At 41.3% G+C, this 20,372-nt stretch overlaps 1 protein-coding gene across 8 annotated transcripts in view; it reads right to left on the reverse strand.

The window, feature by feature from the left end:
• SIK3 (SIK family kinase 3) overlaps window positions 1-20,372 on the reverse strand; it is a 243,407-nt gene that overhangs the window by 37,763 nt on the left and 185,272 nt on the right. For all 8 annotated transcript variants that reach the window (XM_089312972.1, XM_008260949.5, XM_070078639.2 and 5 more), the window contains exons 5-6: window positions 19,723-19,847; window positions 19,088-19,211 (exon numbers count right to left, since the gene is read on the reverse strand). In XM_089312972.1, coding sequence (XP_089169098.1) covers window positions 19,088-19,211; window positions 19,723-19,847 — 249 coding nt within the window. The remainder of the gene's footprint in view (window positions 1-19,087; window positions 19,212-19,722; window positions 19,848-20,372) is intronic.

The following is a 20,372-nucleotide window of genomic DNA, read 5'->3' on the forward strand; positions in this document are numbered from 1 at the left end:
AGTTCCTACAGCCCTATAAAAATAAATGCTGGGGCCAGCACTGTGGTGCAGCGGGTAAAGCTACCGCCTGCAGTGCCGGCATCCCATATGGGCACCAGTTCAAGTCCCAGCTGCTCCACTTCCGACCCGGTGCTCTGCTATGGCCTGGGAAAGTAGTGGAAGATGATCCAAGTCTTTGGGCCCTTGCACCTGTGTGGAAGACCCGGAAGAAGCTCCTGGCTCCAGGCTTTGGATCGGCTTAGCTCTGGCCATTGCAGCCAATTGGGGAGTGAACCAGTGGACGGAAGACCTCTTTCTCTCTCTCTACCTCTCCTTCTCTGTGTAACTCTGACTTTCAAATAAATAAATAAACCTTTAACAAAAAAAAAAAAAAAAAAAAGTCATCTCTTATGGCCTTGTCCAAATACTGACGGAGTTTGTGGGCTCAAAAGGCTTCCATAGCCTAAGAAGCTCATGTCAAAAGCCTTGGGTGGTCACTGACGTCATACATAAGAGTGTTAATTATTAAATTAACAGGAGTCACTGTGTACTTACTCCCGATGCAGGACTTCTGTCCTCAACGAGTTGTTTTATGAGAGTTAGCTGTAAAACTAGTTCTCAGTTTGTGTGTGTGCGCGTGCGCATGTGCAAATTGTTTAAATCTTTACTTAGAATAGAGTTGGTCCTCTTTGTATAAAGTTAATTGAAAATGAATCTAAATGGAGAATAGGACTGGCAAGGGGAGAGAGAGGAGGAGGGGTGGGAGTGTGGGTGGGAGGGCGGGTATGGTGGGAAAAATAAGTATATTCCGAAAGTTATACTTATGAAATATGTATTCTTTAAAAAATAAAAATAAATGCTAGCTATAAGAGTTTTATTAAATTGTTTCCAGAGTAGCAAGGCTAGAACCCATAACTGTATCATCTGTATAGATTATAAATATCATTGACACACAAATTTGTGGTCTGCAATTACCGGAGAAGAAAAAAATGTCCTATATAGAGTTAAGAAAATTGCTAAAGCTAAAGGCCCCTGAATAGGGAGAATGGTGGGGCCTGCTTTATAAGTTGTGAAATTGTTTTTAAGGCCTCTAGATGGCACTCTTCTGTTTTCTTTTGGTTCCACATAGAATTTATAGCATAAAAGATGATCAAGGCCCAATGATGTTAAATCTTTTAAAAACAAACAAAAAATAAACATTATCATAAAAAGTCCTACTTATAAGTTGTCTCATTCAATTTCAGAATCTTGAAACCTCTACTACATTTTCTTTACCCATTATTTGACCTCAGATGCCTTGAAAAACGTCCAGAAAAATTCATACAAGACTCATGCACAAAAATCTGCATATAATTTAGACTTTTCAAGGAGCCCAGGAAGCTTGCCATAGATTCCACAGATGTCTACAGGTCCCCAGTTAAGAAGTCCTGGCTGGGGATAGCACTGGGACATAGCAGGTTAAGCCACTGACTGTAGTGCAGGTATCCCGTATGGGTGCTGGTTCAAGTCCTGGCTGCTCCACTTCTGATCCAGCTCTCTGCTAATGCATCTAGGGAAGCAGTGGAAGATGGCCCAAGTGCTTGGGCCCCTGCACCCATGTAGGAGACCTGGATGAAGCTCCTGGTTCCTGGCTTTGCCTTGGACCAGCCCCAGCCCTTGCAGCCATTTGGGGGAGTGAACCAGCAGATAAAAGCTCTCTGTCTCTCCCTCTCTGTAATTCTGACTTTCAAATAAAAAAAAATTTTTTTAAAGAAGTCTTAGTCTTAAGGACAAGTGCTTTTATCTTGTCTATCCCACATAATATACAACTTGCAAAGGAATAGAAATCTAACACTTTTCATATGTTGCACAGATGGCAAAATATGACAAAACACAGAAGGCTACACATCATCAACTTATATTTCCTAAGTGTCATACAGCTCATGAAATTAAATTCAAAAAGAGATTTGAACACCACCATTCTACATAAAATATGAAGAGAGAGAAGGGAACGAATGCTCTCAGGATAGTCAATTTAAGAGTGGAAAGAAGAAGGGGCCTCAGATCAAAGGGTACAAAACATCAACTTTTCCAGATGCCAAGAAGTAGTCTATTTTAATGTCTGAAATGGCCCCATCATTTGTTCCCTCTCAAAAGGCAGGGCCTTTGATGCTGAATGAAACCAAAGCACTCTGGGCAATGCAGGAATATGCTACGTGTGCCAGAGAAGCAGCTTCCCAAAGAGGTTGCTTTCATCTGCTCTGTATAAGAGGCGGAGTAGCCTCTGCAGTGGAAATCACTGAGGGCCCATGAAACCCGAGACCTCAGTGAGATGTTAACCAGAGGATGCGCTGCACCGGGCACAGGCCCTGCCCTGCTGTGCTAACAGGCATTTGGATGACTTAGTGCAGAGAGAGCTGTTGTACAAGCAGGGTCCTAAAATGAGAATGAAGTTGAAATTTGGTGTGATTCCCTCTAAGAAGACGAGCTCTTTAAAGTTGCCTCTCTTTGTTGTCCGTTTTAAACATTTTCTCTAATATGTTGAAAGTAGTATGCCTAAGGGGGGAAAATAAAGAATGTGGGGAGGGACATAAAAAACTAACTTTACATTCACCAAAGATAGTTTAATAGAAGCTCTGCCTCCAGTTTCCAGGCTAGAAAAAGGAAGAATAATTAAGAAGGAATTTCCTCACTAAAATTTTGAAAGCAGGCCTGAAGATAGGCTCAAGGTGATAAGGCTGATTGATCATGAAGAGAAATGATAGGCAATGGAGGGTGTTTTTCAAGGATCTCAAAGATTTTTACAGGGGTCGGTGCTGTGGCATAGAAGGCCAAGCTTCCGCCTGCAGTGCTGGCACCCCATAAGGGCAACAGTTCAAGTCCCAGCTGCTCCACTTCCAATCCAACTCCCTGCTAATGCGCCTGGGAAAAAAGTGGATGATGGCCCAATTACTTGGGCCCTTGCACCCACATGAGAGACCTGGAAGAAGCTACTGGCTCCTGGCTTCAGCCTAGCTCAGCCCCAGCCAATTGCAGCCATTTGGGGAGTGAACCAGTGGATGGAAGACATCCCCTCCCCTTCTTTCTCTGTACCTCTGCCTTTCAAATAAATAAACAAATCTTAAAAAAATGTTTTTACAAAGATGACGAACTGGATTTATAGCATGCTGTTCCAAGTGCCTGAATTTGGAATAACTAGAAAGTCACAAGTTCAATATAAGAAAAAAATATTTCTAATTACCAGTACTGATTGAGTTTACTGGATCAGAGTCCTAGGGATCTAAGGAGAATCCCTTAGGGAAGTGAGAAGGAGCAGTCAAGCAGGTAAAGTCACTCTTGGAACACAGCTAATTTATCCATTTTGTGTTCTAGGTAATATTTCACTTGAAAAAATACGTCCAGAAACAATTGGATAGTATGAACTTTTTGGTCCTCTTCAACTCCAGCGAGCATGTTACTGTGAAAAGAGACTGACTTATCCTTTGAAGTAGTGAGCTTACTGTCATCAGAAATGTTTAATCAGAGGCTGGCTTTGAGATGTTATTAGTGAGCAGAAAGACTCGAAGTCCTTTAAGCATGGAGACTATGTCTTATAGAGTCATATATCCCCAGTGCCTACTATCATACCTGACACATAACTGGTCCTCAAAACACAGCAGTTGAAAGAAACCCAAGACTAGATGACTCCTACAATTCCTTCCAACAACTTTAATATTCTAGGTCCAAGAATCTACTACAGAGGCAGGCATTCTCCTTGGTTCAAGCAGGAATAACCATATGGCCACTATTTTACTTAAGATTTAAATGCAGCACTGCTACCAAAAGTCCAAGTCAGATGACTTCCAAGGCTTCTCCTTGTATCTTTATAGAGTTCTTTGTCTCACACAAGGTGTACTTAATGATTTTGTCCCTGAGGCTATACAGAATAACCTGTAAAAGGAGCGGGATTTGAAGGGGTGACATGCTGCCTGAATCTGTTACCCATTCACTTTGTCCGGCTCAGGTAAGAAATGAGATTGTGCGCATGACAGCAGAACACAGATGAGCAGAACAAGACTGATGGGTGATCTGCAGTGACAATCTCAGGATGCTGCAACAAGGCTCGGGGAAGAGCCTGTCCTTTCCCCAGAATGATAGGCCTCCAGAAAGCTCATGGACAAAGTGCTTTATGACACTGCATGGACTTAGAATTTTTTTGGACCACAATAAACTTATTTAATTTCCACTTTTCATGAACTTTTTGAAGTACCCTCATGTAGTCTGGACTTAGAAATGTTCATGACCCAGAGCTAATGCTGTCTGCCTTTTCCAAAGAGAAAAACCACACATAAGGTCATGTTGTTTTTCTTCATGCAAAGAAAACAAAGTCTGTCATAATGTCCTGATCCTTTAATAACCACAGAATAATGTGACCTGCTTGCAATGTCATGATCCCTACAGAAATACTTTTAAAATAAGTCAATAAAAAACAAAGTTGTGGGTTTTTTGCCAAGATATTTTCTTTTGGAAAGAAGTTAGCCAGAGATAAGAATCCTCATCCTCTTTGAAATGATGCCTTATTAACACACCCAAGGAAACCTGTAAATTAACTACCAGCTAAGGTTAAACCTATTTTGCATAGTTACTATTTTATTTATTTTATTTTTATTTATTTATTTATTTTGACAGGCAGAGTGGACAGTGAGAGAGAGAGAGAGACAGAGAAAGGTCTTCCTTTGCCATTGGTTCACCCTCCAATGGCCACCGCGGCCGGCGCGCTGCAGCCGGCGCACCGCGCTGATCCTATGGCAGGAGCCAGGTACTTCTCCTGGTCTCCCATGGGGTGCAGGGCCCAAGCACTTGGGCCATCCTCCACTGCACTCCCTGGCCACAGCAGAGAGCTGGCCTGGAAGAGGGGCAACTGGGAAGAATCCGGCGCCCCGACTGGGACTAGAACCCGGTGTGCCGGCGCCACAAGGCGGAGGATTAGCCTAGTGAGCCGCGGCGCCAGCCCATAGTTACTATTTGAAAATCTAAACAAAGTAGAAAATGGTCTTTACATAAGAAATTGGTAAATATAAATAACACACCAAATGTGCTAACCTATAAATGCATTCAGAGACTGCATAAATGTTAAGTATAATGGTACAAAATACAAGGGGCAAATACAATCCCAAAAATACATATCGCAATGAAATTTCTAACACTGGATATTGCGAGAACAATGGTGCTATAAAATAAAACTTTAGGGCACTGGCATTGTGGCATAGCAGGTTAAGCCACTGCCTGTGACGCTGACATTCCATGTGTACATTCGTTCGTGTCCCAGCTGCTCCACTTTCAATCCACTCCCTGTTAATGGATTGGGAAAAGCAGTGGAAGATGGCTCAAGTGTTTGGGCCCCTGCCACCCATGTGGGAGACCCAGATGAAGGTCCTACCTCCTGGCTACAGCCTGGCCCAGCCCTAGCTACCGCAGTATCTGAGGAGTAAACCACTGGATGGAAGATCTCTCTTTCAAATAAATAAATATAAATAAATCTTTAATAAGTAAATATAATTTAAAAAATACATCAGTGTAAGAATCTCAATACTTTCACCACATAAATTAAATTTTTATGTGCTACTGTTGCAACAGAAATATCTGAATGTTTCTAAATCCCAAGTTAAGGGACTAGTAATTTAAGTCATAGTCAACGCTGCAATTTTACACAAGCAAAATACACAATCCTGAAATTAACTGTAATGGAATTTGAACTATAACAGTATTGGTTCTAATAAACTGTGACTCATAAAAAACAAGTACCAAGATTACCCCCTCTCACACAATGACACCAAGAAAAAACTATCTTATTTTGAAACCATTTCCTTTCCGTTCTTTTGGGAAAATAAAAATGGGACTCTCATACAACTAGAATACTTCAGCAAAATTTCTTTTTTTTTTTTTTTTTTTACGATTTCTTTATTTTATTTGAAAGGCAGAGTTGCAGTGAGAGCGGGAGAGAAAGAATCTTTCACCCACTGATTCACTTCCCAAATGGCTGCTGTTGCCAAACTGAGTAGCCCAGAGCTTTTCCTGGGTCTCCCACATGGGTGCATGGCCCAAAGGACTTGGGCATCTTCCGCTGCTTTCCCAGACACATTAGCAGGGAGCTGGATCAGATGTGGAGCAGCCAGGACTTGAACCGGCACTTGTATAGGATGCAGCACTGCAGGTCGGTGGCTTAAACTGCTAAGCCACAGCGCCGTTCCCAGCAAAATTTCTAAAAGGATTTTCCAACCAACAGCATACCAGACAAGAAAGTTTAGAATTTTTTTTTCGTTTTTTTATTTTTTTTTTTATTTTTTTTTTTTTTATTTTATTTTATTTTTTTTTTATTTTTGACAGGCAGAGTGGACAGTGAGAGAGAGAGACAGAGAGAGAAAGGTCTTCCTTTGCCGTTGGTTCACCCTCCAATGGCCGCCGCTGCAGCCGGCGCACCGCGCTGATCCGATGGCAGGAGCCAGGTGCTTTTCCTGGTCTCCCATGGGGTGCAGGGCCCAAGCACTTGGGCCATCCTCCACTGCACTCCCTGGCCACAGCAGAGAGCTGGCCTGGAAGAGAGGCAACCGGGACAGAATCCGGCGCCCCAACCGGGACTAGAACCCGGTGTGCCGGCGCCGCGAGGTGGAGGATTAGCCTATTGAGCCACGGCGCCGGCTTTTTTTTCGTTTTTTAATCAAAGACTTTCTTTATTATTTTTTTTTCAATAAGCATTCACTAATTACCAACTGTATACCAGTGAGAAGTTACATTTAAGCTGTGTGAGAGAGTTTGTGATTTAAATACAAATCTTAAAACTACTGGTTTCTGTAAGTATAAGAATATTCTGAAATAGAAATAATGATCCTTTTAACTCTAAATTCTAGGAGACACTTTCTGTAACTGAACATAGAAGACGGACGGAGATGGCTTAGAATGTCTCAACAAAAAGCGTTGTCACCGATAAGAAAAGTTTCTATTAGGAATCAACAAACTTAAATTGAGAGGCTATATTCTTCAGTTTGCATAGTTTACCAATCTGACACAAAATACTGTTTTACTTATACATCTCTATTTGTTGGAAAAGCAACACCTATGTTCTTCATTTTCTCATTTTTTGTTTCTTTATTGCATGCTTGTGATGCTTCCAGAATCAAGATTCAGAAATTAGGGGATACTGGTTTAAAGGCGGGAAAATATTGGCATTTAACCCTAGTTAAAAACTTGTTAAAACTACTTAAAAGCTAGTTAAAATAGTTAAAAACCTAGTTAAAAACCTAGAAAATACCCTGGCTTGCTACACTGTTGAAGAGACTATCCATTTTGTGGTTCACATTTATGTAAACATGTTGCTTATATTATCATATTCAAATATTTTTGAGTCCTAATGTCAGTAATTAGGACAAAATTATGGCTCAGTTTTACTGCAGTGTCCGATACACGTACTTACTTCTAACTAAAGCTTTGAGAAATTTTCTAGACTTAGACAAAGATATCCATCCCTGGATTTTCTTGATACTTGGAATAACTTATTAAAAATTAAAATTCAATCAAATATGGTTGGATGGTCCTAAGTCACACTGCCAGGGTTCAACTCTCAGCTCTGCCACTTACTAGATGCGTGATCTTGCATGTGACTGAAGCCTGCCATGTTTCCACCTTCTTAACTATTAAGCAACCTCTCAACTAGATTATCCCATATATTAGCCTATCTTTCAAGGATGTTTTGAGCATTATATAAAGTAACATGTTCATGCAACAACATCTTATACATAGGAAGTGTTCAATACTCACATCTCTAGATTCTTCCTCTTAGAACATGCTCCTATTCTATATTTTTCTATATAAGGTTGCCATAAGCCAGGAGACAGTTTGCTTAAAAAGACTAATAATAAACAGAGCAGGATCAATTCTTAGCCACTGGTTTTCTATTATGTTAGATAAAAGCACAGGGACGGTCAGAGGAGTTTTAGCCTCTTTCTTGATATCATTTGTGATTTCTGCATTCACTGACACCAAAGCACTACACGGATTGTCTCCCAAGCAGTGGAGAACTGCTTTGAGGACTCTGTGCTCTTCAGGACGTGGAGTCTGGTGGGAGAGCTACTTTAATCCTCTGACCCAGTCTCTCTAAACAAAGTGCTTTTAGCCAAGCAAGAGGCTGCGTGGTTCTTTATGAGCAAGCCAATCAGATCAGAGTTGTTTGCCTCTAAGTGGAAGCTTTTTTGGCAGTAGCTACAGGATACATTCTCTATCAGAAGCATTATGCAAGCCTGGGTCTTGCCATTCCCAGCGATAAAACACTTATGTAGTATTACAATTAATTAAGTCACAATGAAGTCTAATCAATAAAGATTCAAAAATATTGTCCACAAGAGATCTCTAAGCTCTTGCCATCACTACAGTTTTTACACTGTAAATTAATTTCCCTTCAGTTAAGTAAATGATCGTATTACATTTGCTAGCAGGTGGTACAATTGAGGATTAAGGCAAACTAGGCTTTAAAAAGCAGGTTTCTAAAAATATGTTGTTAATGATTTTTGGTGCTCAAAAAATTTAACTTGCTGGTTTCCAACTCTGGGAAGGGAGTCAGAGAAGTATGTGCTGACACATGTAGCCAGACAGGTCTCATCTTCTGTGAGAGCCCAGGAGAACAAGTTTCAACCTTTAATCCTTCTACAGAGGTTCTGGGATTCTGACAAGCTTAAATAAAAAACATTAGCCTGGACCAAACTTACTTTACTTGAGACACAGAAAGTCAGTACCTCAGGTATCTCTCTCTCTCTTTTTTTTTTTTAAAGATTTATTTATTTTATTTGAAAGTCAGAGTTACAAAGAGAGAGGAGGAGAGAGAGACAGAGAGAGAGAGAGAATCTTCCATCTGCTGGTTCACTCTCCAAATGGGCTGAGGCTGGGCCAGGCTGAAGCTAAGAGCTAGGAGCTTCATCTGGGTCTCTCACATGGTTGCAGGGGCCCAAACACTTGAGCCATCTTTCATTGCTTTCCCAGACACATTAGCAGGGAGCTGGATCAGAAGTAGAACAGCTGTGACTCTAGTTAGAGCCCATATGGGATGCCGACGCTGCAGGCCGCAGTTTAACCTGCACCACAGCGCCGGCCCTCGAACATCTTTTTTAAACTGTCAATTGGGGCTTGAGTTGTGGTGCAGCAGATTAGCTGTGGCCTGCGATGCCAGCATTCCATGCTGTAGCGCCAGTTGGAGTAAGCTGCCCTGCTTCCGGTCCAGCTCCCGGCTAATGTGCCTGGGAAGGCAAGGCAAGATGATCCAAGGACTTAGACCCCTGCCACTCATGTGGTAGCCCCAGATGGAGTTCCAGGTTCCTTGCTTTAGCCTGGCCCAGTTGCAACCATCATGGCCATTTGAAGAGTGAACCAGAGGAGGAAAGATCTTTCTGAGTCTCTCCTTCAATAACCTACGTAACAAAAGGACATAAAACACATCTTGCTGAAAAAAATAATTCCAGATTATTAATTTTATCAACATAACACAAGAGTTGGAGATTCCACAGTTAAGTGGTGATAAATAATTGTTTTTCATTTAAAAATATTTACAGACTATTTATATCCCATCTGGTACTTTCAGGTTTTATGGAAGATTATGATGTGCAAAACCCATTTTGATATAAAACACAGTTCTGGTATCAGAGTGTATTCTAGGGGGCAGGGTGGGGAGAGACATACACTTTATGGTAAAACTAGGAATATAAAATCAACTCAACTTTGAATAAATCTTCTTTTAAATTTATATCACTATCATTCCAACTTGAAAGCATGTGTCTTTAGCACATTTTAGGATGCCCACAAAAGGAAATTTGTATCAAACAAATAAGACCAGGAATAGAAATATCCACGAATTGTGAGGACATGTCATTCCACACATTACTGACAATAAAGAGAAGTTCAGCATTCTTGAACTAACTGTACCCATTTGTACAGTATGGCCTCCTACACAGCTGTAGATACTCTGGAATTCAATTTGGCTAGAAGGAGCTAGACGATAGGGCCTCCTTCCAACTGTCTTTTTCTCCTAAGCACCAACTTAGAAAAACTATGTCAGTCCTGATGTCATTTCTAGATCCTTCTGACAGAAAAAAAAAAAGAAAGAAAAGAATAAATTCGACTTAGGTCTACGACAACAGCCTGAAAAAAAGAAATGATCTGTTCTTAAGGATTTCCCTCAACCACATTATCTCCTGTACTGCAGTCCTAGTAGACCTGACAGGCTGGACAGTAGCTGCCTCCTGCCTCCGCACAATCAGGTCTAATGATGTACAACTGTGCCCAGAAACAGGCAACGTAACCAGAAAAGGACTCAAGGAGACTCCAGATTTATTTCACACAAACTTGAAATTTCATGGTGTCTAAGTTAAGAAAAGACCAAACATCCTTACTGATTTTCTCCTATGCCTTATCCTTTTGACAGTATCTCTGGTGGACCCCGGGATTCAGCCCTATGGCATTAGACAATGCCAAGCACACGTATGTTCCTGAAGGCAGCAGAGATCATAATACTCACTTCCCAATCTGGGTTGTTGCTCATTTTCTATACTTAAAGCTCTGAAAAATTTCATTCCTATTTAGGGAATTTCTTAACTGGGATTAAAGAGTGGCTTTCTCGGACTCTTTAAGCTTTCATGTTAACATAAATATTAGTTCTTTCTGAATACTTAAAATGTTATATAGTTTATTTGTAAGCATTACTAGAAAATGTGGGGGCTAGCTGTGGTGCTGGCATTCTATATGAGAGCTGGTTCAAGTCCCGGCTGCTCTTCTAATCCAGATCTCTGCTTATGGCCTGGGAAAGCAGTGGAGAATGGCCTGAGTGCTTGGGCCCCTGTACCTGAGTGGAGCACCTGGAGGAAACTCCTGGCTCCTGGCTTCAGATAAGCTCAGCACCAGCCATTGTGACCATGTGGGGAGTGAACCAATGGATGGAAGATCTTTCTCTCTGTCTCTCCCTCTGTCTGTCTGTAACTCTGCCTCTCAAATGAATAAATAAAATCTTTAAAAAAAAGAAAAAAAGAAAGGAAAAGGAAATGCGGTCAATGGTGCGTTAGCTATCTACTGGGATACACTAGAGAAGCCAGCTCTGGAAAGGCCTGAGTAAGAATCTCTCATGATGATGAAAAGCAGTAGAAGCAGGAGGTGGAGAAGATCCAAGCTGCTTACAGGAAACACGGACACTGGAAAAGCAGAGGAAGTGGTTTGTTTATCTTCCCCTTGTCTTTTTTTTATTTTTCTTTTTGCAAAAGTATGGTGTAGTAGAACAAATACTGATTTGAGTACTGACTTAGTCATTTATTAACTGTGTGGCTTTAGACAAGTTAACTAATGTCTCTAAATTTCAGCTTTCCAAACTTCATTAATATGATAAAACAATATGTGCCACTACCAATTACAGAGTATAGTTACAATGCTCAAATTAAATAAAATGTAAGAAAATATTTTGTAAACTCAAAAGCACTAAAGAAATGCAATTTCTTGATGTTATTATTTGAATAGTCCTATCCTCTGGAAGGACTTTTGTAGTCAGCATGTTAACAAACTTATGAATCAGGTTGTTCATTCATTTAACAATGAGTGCCAAGCACTGTGCTAAGCCCTGGAAACATAGCAATGAACCATACCCAAAAGCTCATTGGGGTCAAGTGGCCACGGGGTGGGAAGGAAGAAGGTAAGAAACATAAAAAGTCAGGTAAGGGTGAGTACCATGATGAAATGGCAGAACTATGGAAAGAGAACCATGAAGGTAGTCAGGAAATGCTCTCCATGAAGACACATGAATATCTGATGGAACAGGAATGTCTGTGTTTGCGTCTGAGAATAAGCAAGAATGCTTCTGTAATGGGAGCTCAGAACCTGAGTGAAAAGTTAATAGGAAATGAGATAAGGTTGGGGGGCAATCCCCACTGTGCCTCGTAGGCCATAATAATGACTTGCCCAATTTTACTCTTAGTGTAAATGAAAGCCATGGTGGGTGGGGAGGGCAGCCAACAGTCAAACAGGATCCTGACACAGGTGTACTACTTACTAAATACCACTGTGTTCCAGAACCTACGGGGGATTACAGATAACTGTGAAGAAGACATATTTCACCTGTACTTCCTCCAGACTCACAGTCTGGTATGGAAAACAAACAATGAAAGAAGTCTACTTACAATATAAAGTTTAGTAAGCATCATAAGAGAAATTCAGAGACCTGAAGAGTAAGTATTTCTACTATTTCTAGATTCTTATTTCTACTCCCTCTAATGTCTTATCCTAGATTCCAGAATACAGGAGTGGGTAGAAAGAAGTATGAGAAGAAAGAAGTAATATGGGCAAAGGGAATTGCTCTAGAAAATATGGTATGTTTAGCGAACTGGAAGAAAAACTACAGCAACTTTAGAACAAAAGTTGAAAGGACAGGCAGGAATGGAGTCATAAAAATATTTCTAGGCCATTATTTTTTCAAACAGCAGTCATGTGATCAATTTAGTAAGTTGTAATCAGCATTTTTTAATGGAATAGAATAACATATAATAGAGTGTACCGCACATAGTAAAGCTAAGTTTTGCTTTAAACAAACTTTTCAGAGTGGGCCTTCTGATACATGGAGTTAAGCTACCACTTTCGATGCCTGCATCCCATATCAAAGTGTGGGTTCAAGTCCTGGCAACTCTGCTTCAGATCCACTTTCTGCTAGTGTGCCTGGGAAGGCAACAGATGATGGCCCAAGGACTTGTACTCCTTCCACCCATGTGGGAAACACGTGGGCCTGGCCCACACCTGGCTATTGTGGCCATTGGGCAGTGAACAACCAATGGAAGATCTCTCTTTGTGTGTTCTCCCCCTCTCTCTGTCACTCTGCCTTTCAAATAAATAAATCTTCTTTTAAAAAAGGGTGAGGGTCTGTTGTGGTGCTGTGGGTTGGTCCTCCATGGCACCACCATCGTATACAAATGCCAGTTTGAGGCCCACTACTCTGCTTCTGGTCCAGCTAGCTCCCTGCTAACTCACCTGAGACAGCAGCAGAGGATGGCCTGAGTGCTTGGGCACCTACCATCCACCTGCTGCTTCTGTCCGGCCCAGCCCTGGCTGTTGTGGCCATTTGGGGATTACATCAGATGGAAGATCTCTCTGTGACCCTGCCTTTAACATAAATAAATAAATCTTAAATAAATATATAAATCTTAAAAACATTTCATTTCAGTGGTATGCTTATATTCTGTGTTGCAACATAAAATGTATTTTTATTATGGTCATAGTAAAAACAAAACGTTTCAAAGCTGGTACCTTCCCCAATTTATGGAGTAAAGCTTTACCTTGGAAGAATGACAAATCACTAAGAACTTGTAAGCTGGGGCTGGCAGTGTGGTGCAGCGGGTTAAAGCCCTGGCCTGAAGTGCCAGCATCCCATGTGGGCGCCAGTTCTACTCCCGGCTGCTCCTCTTCTGATCCAGCTCTCTGCTATGGCCTGGGAAAGCAGTGGAGAATGGCCCAGGTCTTTGGGCCCCTGCACCTGCGTGGGAGACCCAAAGGAAGCTCTTGGCTCTAGCCTCTGGATCGGTGCAGCTCTGCCCATTGAGGCCATCTGGGGAGTGAACCAGTGGATGGAAGACCTTTCTCTCTGTCTCTACCTCTCTCTGTAACTCTGTCTTTCAAATAAATAAAATAAATCTTAAAAAAAAAAAAGTTGTAAGCTGAAAAATAGTATGATCAGATTTTGGGAGAGAGGAAGAAGATTTTGTTCATTTTTGTATCTGTGTTTTGGAAAGATGACCTGTGCATCAATGTGGAGAATGAATTGGAAGGGGGACAAGATTGGAGCCAGGAATTCATATATTTTACTGTTTAATCCAGGCAAGCGAAGATGATAATATGATCTACACAAGTGGCTACAGAAATGGAGAGTTAAATCTACATCATTTGGCAATGACAAAGAAGGAATCAGGAATCAAAGATTGTGTCTGCCTTGGTCAGGTGGGGATGCTAACTACTAAGACAGGGGACACAGACTAGAGCAAATCTGGGGAGAGGTGAGTTGAGTTCAATTTTGAAAAAGTTTCCAATGATATGACTTCAAGCCATGTAAGTAAAGACAACGGGTGGCAAATGGTTGCATATACAGCCAGAGGGCCCAGAAGAGACAGCCCTAATCCAAACCCTTAACTGGAGATTGATTTAAGGATGAACAGAGAAAGAGAAATCTGGCAGAGAATACTGAGAAGGTGTATCCAAAAGCCAGCAGGAAAACTGGGAATGTGGTGTCTTGGAAGCAGAGAAAAATATGTTTCAAAAAGTGAAGTGACTCAACAACGAGAAAACAAAAAACTTGAGTGAAAAAATGGGCAAAAGACCTGACAAGACACCTCTTCAAAAAATTCAGGAGGCCAATAAGCATGTGAAAAGATGTTTATCACCATAAGTCACTGAGAATTGCAAGGAGATACCACTATATAGTTGTTAGGAGTGGCCAGAAGCCAGAACACTGACACCCCAAATGCTGAGGATAATGCAGAGCAACAAAAACTATTATTCACTGTTAATGGAAATGCAAAATGGTACAACCACTTTAGAAGACAGTTTGGGAGTTTCTTATGCAACTAAACATAGGGGCCAGCATTGTGGCTCAGCAGGTTAAGTTTCTGCCTGCGATGCCAGCATCCTATATGGTTGCAGGTTTGAGACCTGGCTGCTCCACTTCCTATTCAGCTCCCTGCTAATGTGACTGGAAAGCAGAAGACAGTCCAAGTGCTTAGGCTCCTGCACCCACACAGGAGACCTAGAGGAGGCTCTGGGCTCCTGGCTTCAGCCTGGCCCAGTCCTGGCTGTTGTGGTAATTTGGGAAGTAAACCAGCAGATGGAAGACCTCTCCCCGGCCTTGTGTGTGTGTGTGTGTATCTCCTCCTTTCTCTGTAGCTCTGCTTTTCAAGTAAATAAAAAATAAATCTTTTTGGGCCAGCGCTGTGGCACACAATGGTCTAAGCCTCCGCCTGCGGCATCGACATCCCACATGGGTGCAGATTTGTGTCCTAGCCGCTCTTCTTCCTATCCAGCTCTCTGCTGTGGCCTGGGAAAGCAGTGGAAGACGGCCCAAGTGCTTGGAAACCCTGTACCCACATGGAAGACCTGGAAGAAGCTCCTGGCTCCTGGCTCCCGGCTTCGGATTGGCCTAGCTCTGGCCATTGTAGTCATCTGGGGAGTGAACCAGCAGATGGAAGACCTCTCTCTCTCTCTCCCTCTCTGTCTGTAACTCTGCCTCTCAAATAAATAAATAATCTTAAAAAAAATTCTAACCATATGATCCAGCAATTATACTCTTTAGTATTTACCCAAATGAATTGAAAATTTATGTCTACACAAAAACCGTATAAATATGTAACAGTAGCTTTTATTCATAACTATTAAAACTGAGAAGCCACTAGGGTGTCCATCAATAGGTAAAAGGATAGTAAACGGTGATATATGTAAACAATAAAATATTACCCAGCAATAAAAAAGTGGGCTATCAAGCCATGAAAAGACAAGGGGGCATCCTATACCACTAAGTGAAAAAAAAATCAAGGCCAAAGTGCTACGTAATGTATGTTTCCAACCACATGATATTCTGGGAAAGGCAAAATGTATGGAGAAAGTAAAAGGAGCAGTGGGGGCCAGGAATGAGGAGGCAGGCCGGGAAGATTAGGCAGAGCACAGATGATGTTTAAGGCAATGAAACTACTCTGTATGATACTATAATGGTGGATACTGTATGATACTATAATGGTGGATACATGTTATTACATATTTGTCAAAACCCATAGGATATTCAACACGAGAGTGAATCCTAGCATGAAGTATGGATTTTGGGTGATAATGATGTGTCAATGTAGGTTTAAGGACTTTATCTAGTGCACAATTCTGATGGGGGGGGTATGTTTCTAGTGGGGAAAGATGTGCTGGGGCGGAGAGGGCAAAGTGTTTAGGGAAATTCTGTACCTCCTGTGAACCAAAACCTGCTCTAAAATATAAAGTCCTATTTTGTAAAACATACAGAATGGTGAAGCACTCAATATTGCTGGGCAATTATTATGATAAATATGAGGAATCCAACTATCACTGGTGACTCTGGCCAGAGCAACCCACTGACCACTTTTCTGCTTCCAGTTATAGTAAAATTGACAGAGTTGAATCTATTTCCCTTCTCTATTTCTCTTCCTCCACTCCTTTTCTGCCGTATCCACATGATTTAGGCTTTTGCTGCAGTCCTTCCACCAAACTTGCATCAAACAGCTCCATATTTCTAAATGCAACGTTCAGTTCTTGTGGTTCTCCGGTGACAGAGCAGCTGCACTCCCCAGAGTTCTTCACTCCTTCCCCCTTAGAACAGTTTCTCCACTTGTCCAGAGGAGCAGATTCTGGCTCACCTCACTGACCATTCTTAGGATACCTCTTTACCTTCTCAATAACTCAATATCTTCTCTGGTATGTTCCAGAGCTTAATCCTCGGACCTCTTTATTTCTTTAAAATCACTGCCTAAAAAGCAATCTCATCTCATAGCTTTAAATACTATCCACACTGATGACTCCCATATGAATACCCCTACCCCACAATTCTCTGCAAAATTCAACTGCATACACAGTATCTCAATTTAGATGTGTAATGAACATCCCAAACATAACACAGCTAAAACATCCCCTCCAAATGTCAATAGTTTTCTTCACTCATGCACATCTTATTAGCTATAAATCCAGTCTTCCAGCTGCTCAGACCAAAAATCCCAGAGCTAGCCTTTATCAGCAAATCCAACACTAAATATTGTTGGATTCAGACTGCCTAGGTTCAAATTCTAGTTCAGCCACTTAATAGCTGTGTTATCTTGAGAAAACTGCTTAACCTCTCTGGCTTCAGTTTTATCATCTATTTAAATGGAGATGACAACATTACATATCTTATATGGTTGCTATAATTATTTAATTAGTTAATGTTTTTAAAAGCTTTGAACAGTGTTCTGCCACAGAGCACGCAGTTATCACTTCAATCTGATCACTTCTCATGGCTTTCACCTGTACATCCCAGTCTGGGAACCAGCCACCAAGATTTCTCACCTAGATTGTTGTAAAAGTCTCCTACTAATTGGTCTCTTTCCTGCAGCCCCCATACCTTCAGACCACTGGCAAAACAGTAGCCAAAGTAATCTTCGTTAAGCCAAAGGCACTGTCAAATTCTTTCAACTTCTTTGTATGCTTGAAAATTTTCATAATTAAACTTGGGAGAAAAACAAAAGTGGAATATGTCATACTTCTGTCCAAACCCTCCAATCCTGGACATTCCATTCAGAATAAAATTTTTATTTATTTATTCATTTTTGAAAGCCAGAATAACAAAGGGAGGGAGAGACTGAGAGAGTTCTTCCATCCACTGGTTCACTCTCCAGATGGCTGCAACAGCCAGGCTGAAGCCAGGAGCCAGGAGCTGCTTCTGGGTCTCCCACATGGGTGCAGGGCCCCACAGCCTTGGGCCGTCCTCTGCTGTTTTCCCAGGAGCATTAGGAGACAGCTGGATCAGAAGTGGAGCAGCCCAGACATGAACTAGTGCCCAAATGGGATAATGGTATCACAAGTGGCAGCTTAACCTGTTAAACCACAAGGCCCTGAAAGCTAGTCATTTTACATGAACTGACTGGGCCCCAAAATGAAGCTTTCTCCTACTTCTCTGTCCTCACCTCTCTTATCCCTGTTCCTCCTGACTTTGCAGCACACAGGCCTCCTTCCTATGGATTTGCACTCTTCATTTGAAGGAAGAAAGTATGTCCCTTGGGTAGGCCACAACGTTGCTTCCCCCCTGATGCTCCTCTTGCTGGGACTTCACAGACTGCACAGCTCACACCCCAGCCTTTCTGCAGTCTTGCTGAAAGCCACTTTCTCAGTGAAGCGGCTCCCTGACCCAACCTTTTTGAATAATCTCCCAACTGCCATCCTAAACTCAGCTTTGTAAATTTTTCACACAGCATTTTTCATTATTCAATATATTAATAAGTCATCAATTCTATGGATACTCAAATCTAGTCCAAGTTTCATCTATTTATTCTAAAACGTAATTCATTTGTGCTTATGGTTTGTTGCCAATCCAGTGGACATGTTTTTCCTTAAAATTAAGAGAAAATTAAGTAAAACTAAAAACATATACTACTTTCTGCACTGTCTCTAAAATGCTTTCTTCAGGGCAGATATTTGGCAAAGCAGGAGAGACACCACTTGGTGGGGCCAGCCCATATCCCATATCAGAGTACTTGGGTCTGAGTTCTGATTCTGCTCCAATTCCAGTTTTCTGCTGATATGCATCCTGAGAGGCAGGAGGTGATGATGGTTTAAGTAGTTGGGTCCCTGCCAACCATGTGGGAGACCCAGATTGTGTTTCCGGCTCCTGGCTTCAGCGTGGCCCAGCCTCAGCAGTTGGAGGTACTCAGAGAGTAAACTAGCAGATGGGAGCTGTGTGTGTATGTACATGTGCCTTTCAAAAAGACTCTGTATGTGTATATAAATGGTGATGAAATATTGTAGATTCTAGTTATGTAGAATCTGTTTTCAGTATTACCTTTTTAACCCTACTGCTCTCTTTTTTTAAAATGTCCCTTAATTTGAGTCCGGAGGATAAATAATATAGAAGTAGGAAATGAAGTAGTAGCAATCTAAGATGCAAAACCTGTTTTATCTTTGCATTAAAAACCATTTTACAATGGAGCCACAGTACATGGAAATATTACCCTGTAAAGGGGAAGGGGGCAAGACAGTGATAAAACAGGAACATTTACTGCATTGCCACCACGTGATGGGCCTACTGACTCATTACATACATTATTTAATTTAGTTCTTATAGTAATAGCCCTCACAAAACTCTTAGCTAACTTAGGAGGAAACTAAAGCTCAGAGTCTAAATTCAAACCCAGGCAGGGCTGTCGGATAGCAAAGTCTATATAATCTATTCCTTTAGAACCTTGCTTTCTGGAGGTGCTGGGTCAGCAAGATGTTGTTAAGGGGCTATTTACACTCCATCACCAAATTCTTAGCATGATAACTTAAGATAACTTAGCATGTCTAACTTTCCATGAATCCAGTCATAGGTGTGTACTGGCAACTCCCTTACCTGTGGACATAAAAAATGGGATGCGGAACTTTCCACTCAGGACCCGGGCCCGCAGATTCTGCAATGTGCTCCCATCAAATGGCAGGGCACCACACACAAGGACATAGAGGACAACGCCAAGACTCTGCATCCAAACAGAGAGTATATACAATTAATCACACCAGAGGAAACAACGGAGACCACTGCTAGACGATGGTGATTCTCACACAAGGTAACAGAACAAACTCTTCCCTCTGGTTTTATGAGAAATGTTATGTGGCACTGTCAAAACCAATCATCTTTAGAATGGTTAATATTCTTCTTGGGTTCCAGACATTAATTGGGGGTCAGAGCCAAAATTTCTTAGTATTCATCCTCCAGGAATAAGAAAATGGCAACAATATAAAGTTTGGTCCTTGTCAAGTGTCCCTGCTCATACTGGCCCTGAGGGATTCTTTTCAGACACAAATGGGAGAGTTTGAAACCCATGGCTCTGTCCGTAAGACACTGCTTAGGAAAGACTTTGAATAAAGAAATGGGAATTGGAAGAACAGGTAACCATGATCTCAATTCACAGGCAGCACTATGTGCCTTCCAGGATGAGGACAGTGCCATCAATCAAGGATTATGGGACATCAGAGAAAGCAGTTACTTACCCAGATGTCCACTTTGGGCCCATCATATTCCTTTCCTTCAAAGAGTTCAGGTGCAGCATAAGGAGGGCTGCCACACCAGGTCTTCAACAGCTGCCCAGGAGTGAAGAGGTTACTAAAGCCAAAATCTAGAAAGGCAAAAGACACAACTCACTTGTTTCTAGTCACTAGAGTGAAAATTCCAAATCATTAAGTCTGACTATCAAAGGCAAAAAGAGAAGGTTTAGATATGGCCAACTACTAGCCTGTAATAAAAACAATGAAAGAGATATACATGAGTTAGAATGCATAAGATATCTGGTTAACTAAAAGTAAATGATTGGTTTACATCAGCAAAAATAGCACTGTTCCTTTCATAAATCTAGGCAGGCTGGGCTTTGTGGTACTTGTACCTTTTAAGAACAAAAATGAAACTGAATGATTAATATTAAGACTATATCATAATCAATATATACAGGTAAGCTTATTCAAGTAGATTCAGAATTTTCAGATTATTTTTACTTCTATGACAAACATATTTAAGACCACTTAAAAATTAGAGAAAATGATAATACTATCATTAAGATGGCTGATTCAAAATGAAGAATATGCAACTTACATATAAAATTGAACCAAGAATGTTTGCATTTAAACTTCGACCTCTGAACTTTTAA

This window comes from Oryctolagus cuniculus, chromosome 1 (genome assembly GCF_051225735.1).
Source record: "Oryctolagus cuniculus isolate XC-2025 breed Fujian yellow rabbit chromosome 1, ASM5122573v1, whole genome shotgun sequence".
Lineage (NCBI taxonomy): Eukaryota > Metazoa > Chordata > Mammalia > Lagomorpha > Leporidae > Oryctolagus > Oryctolagus cuniculus.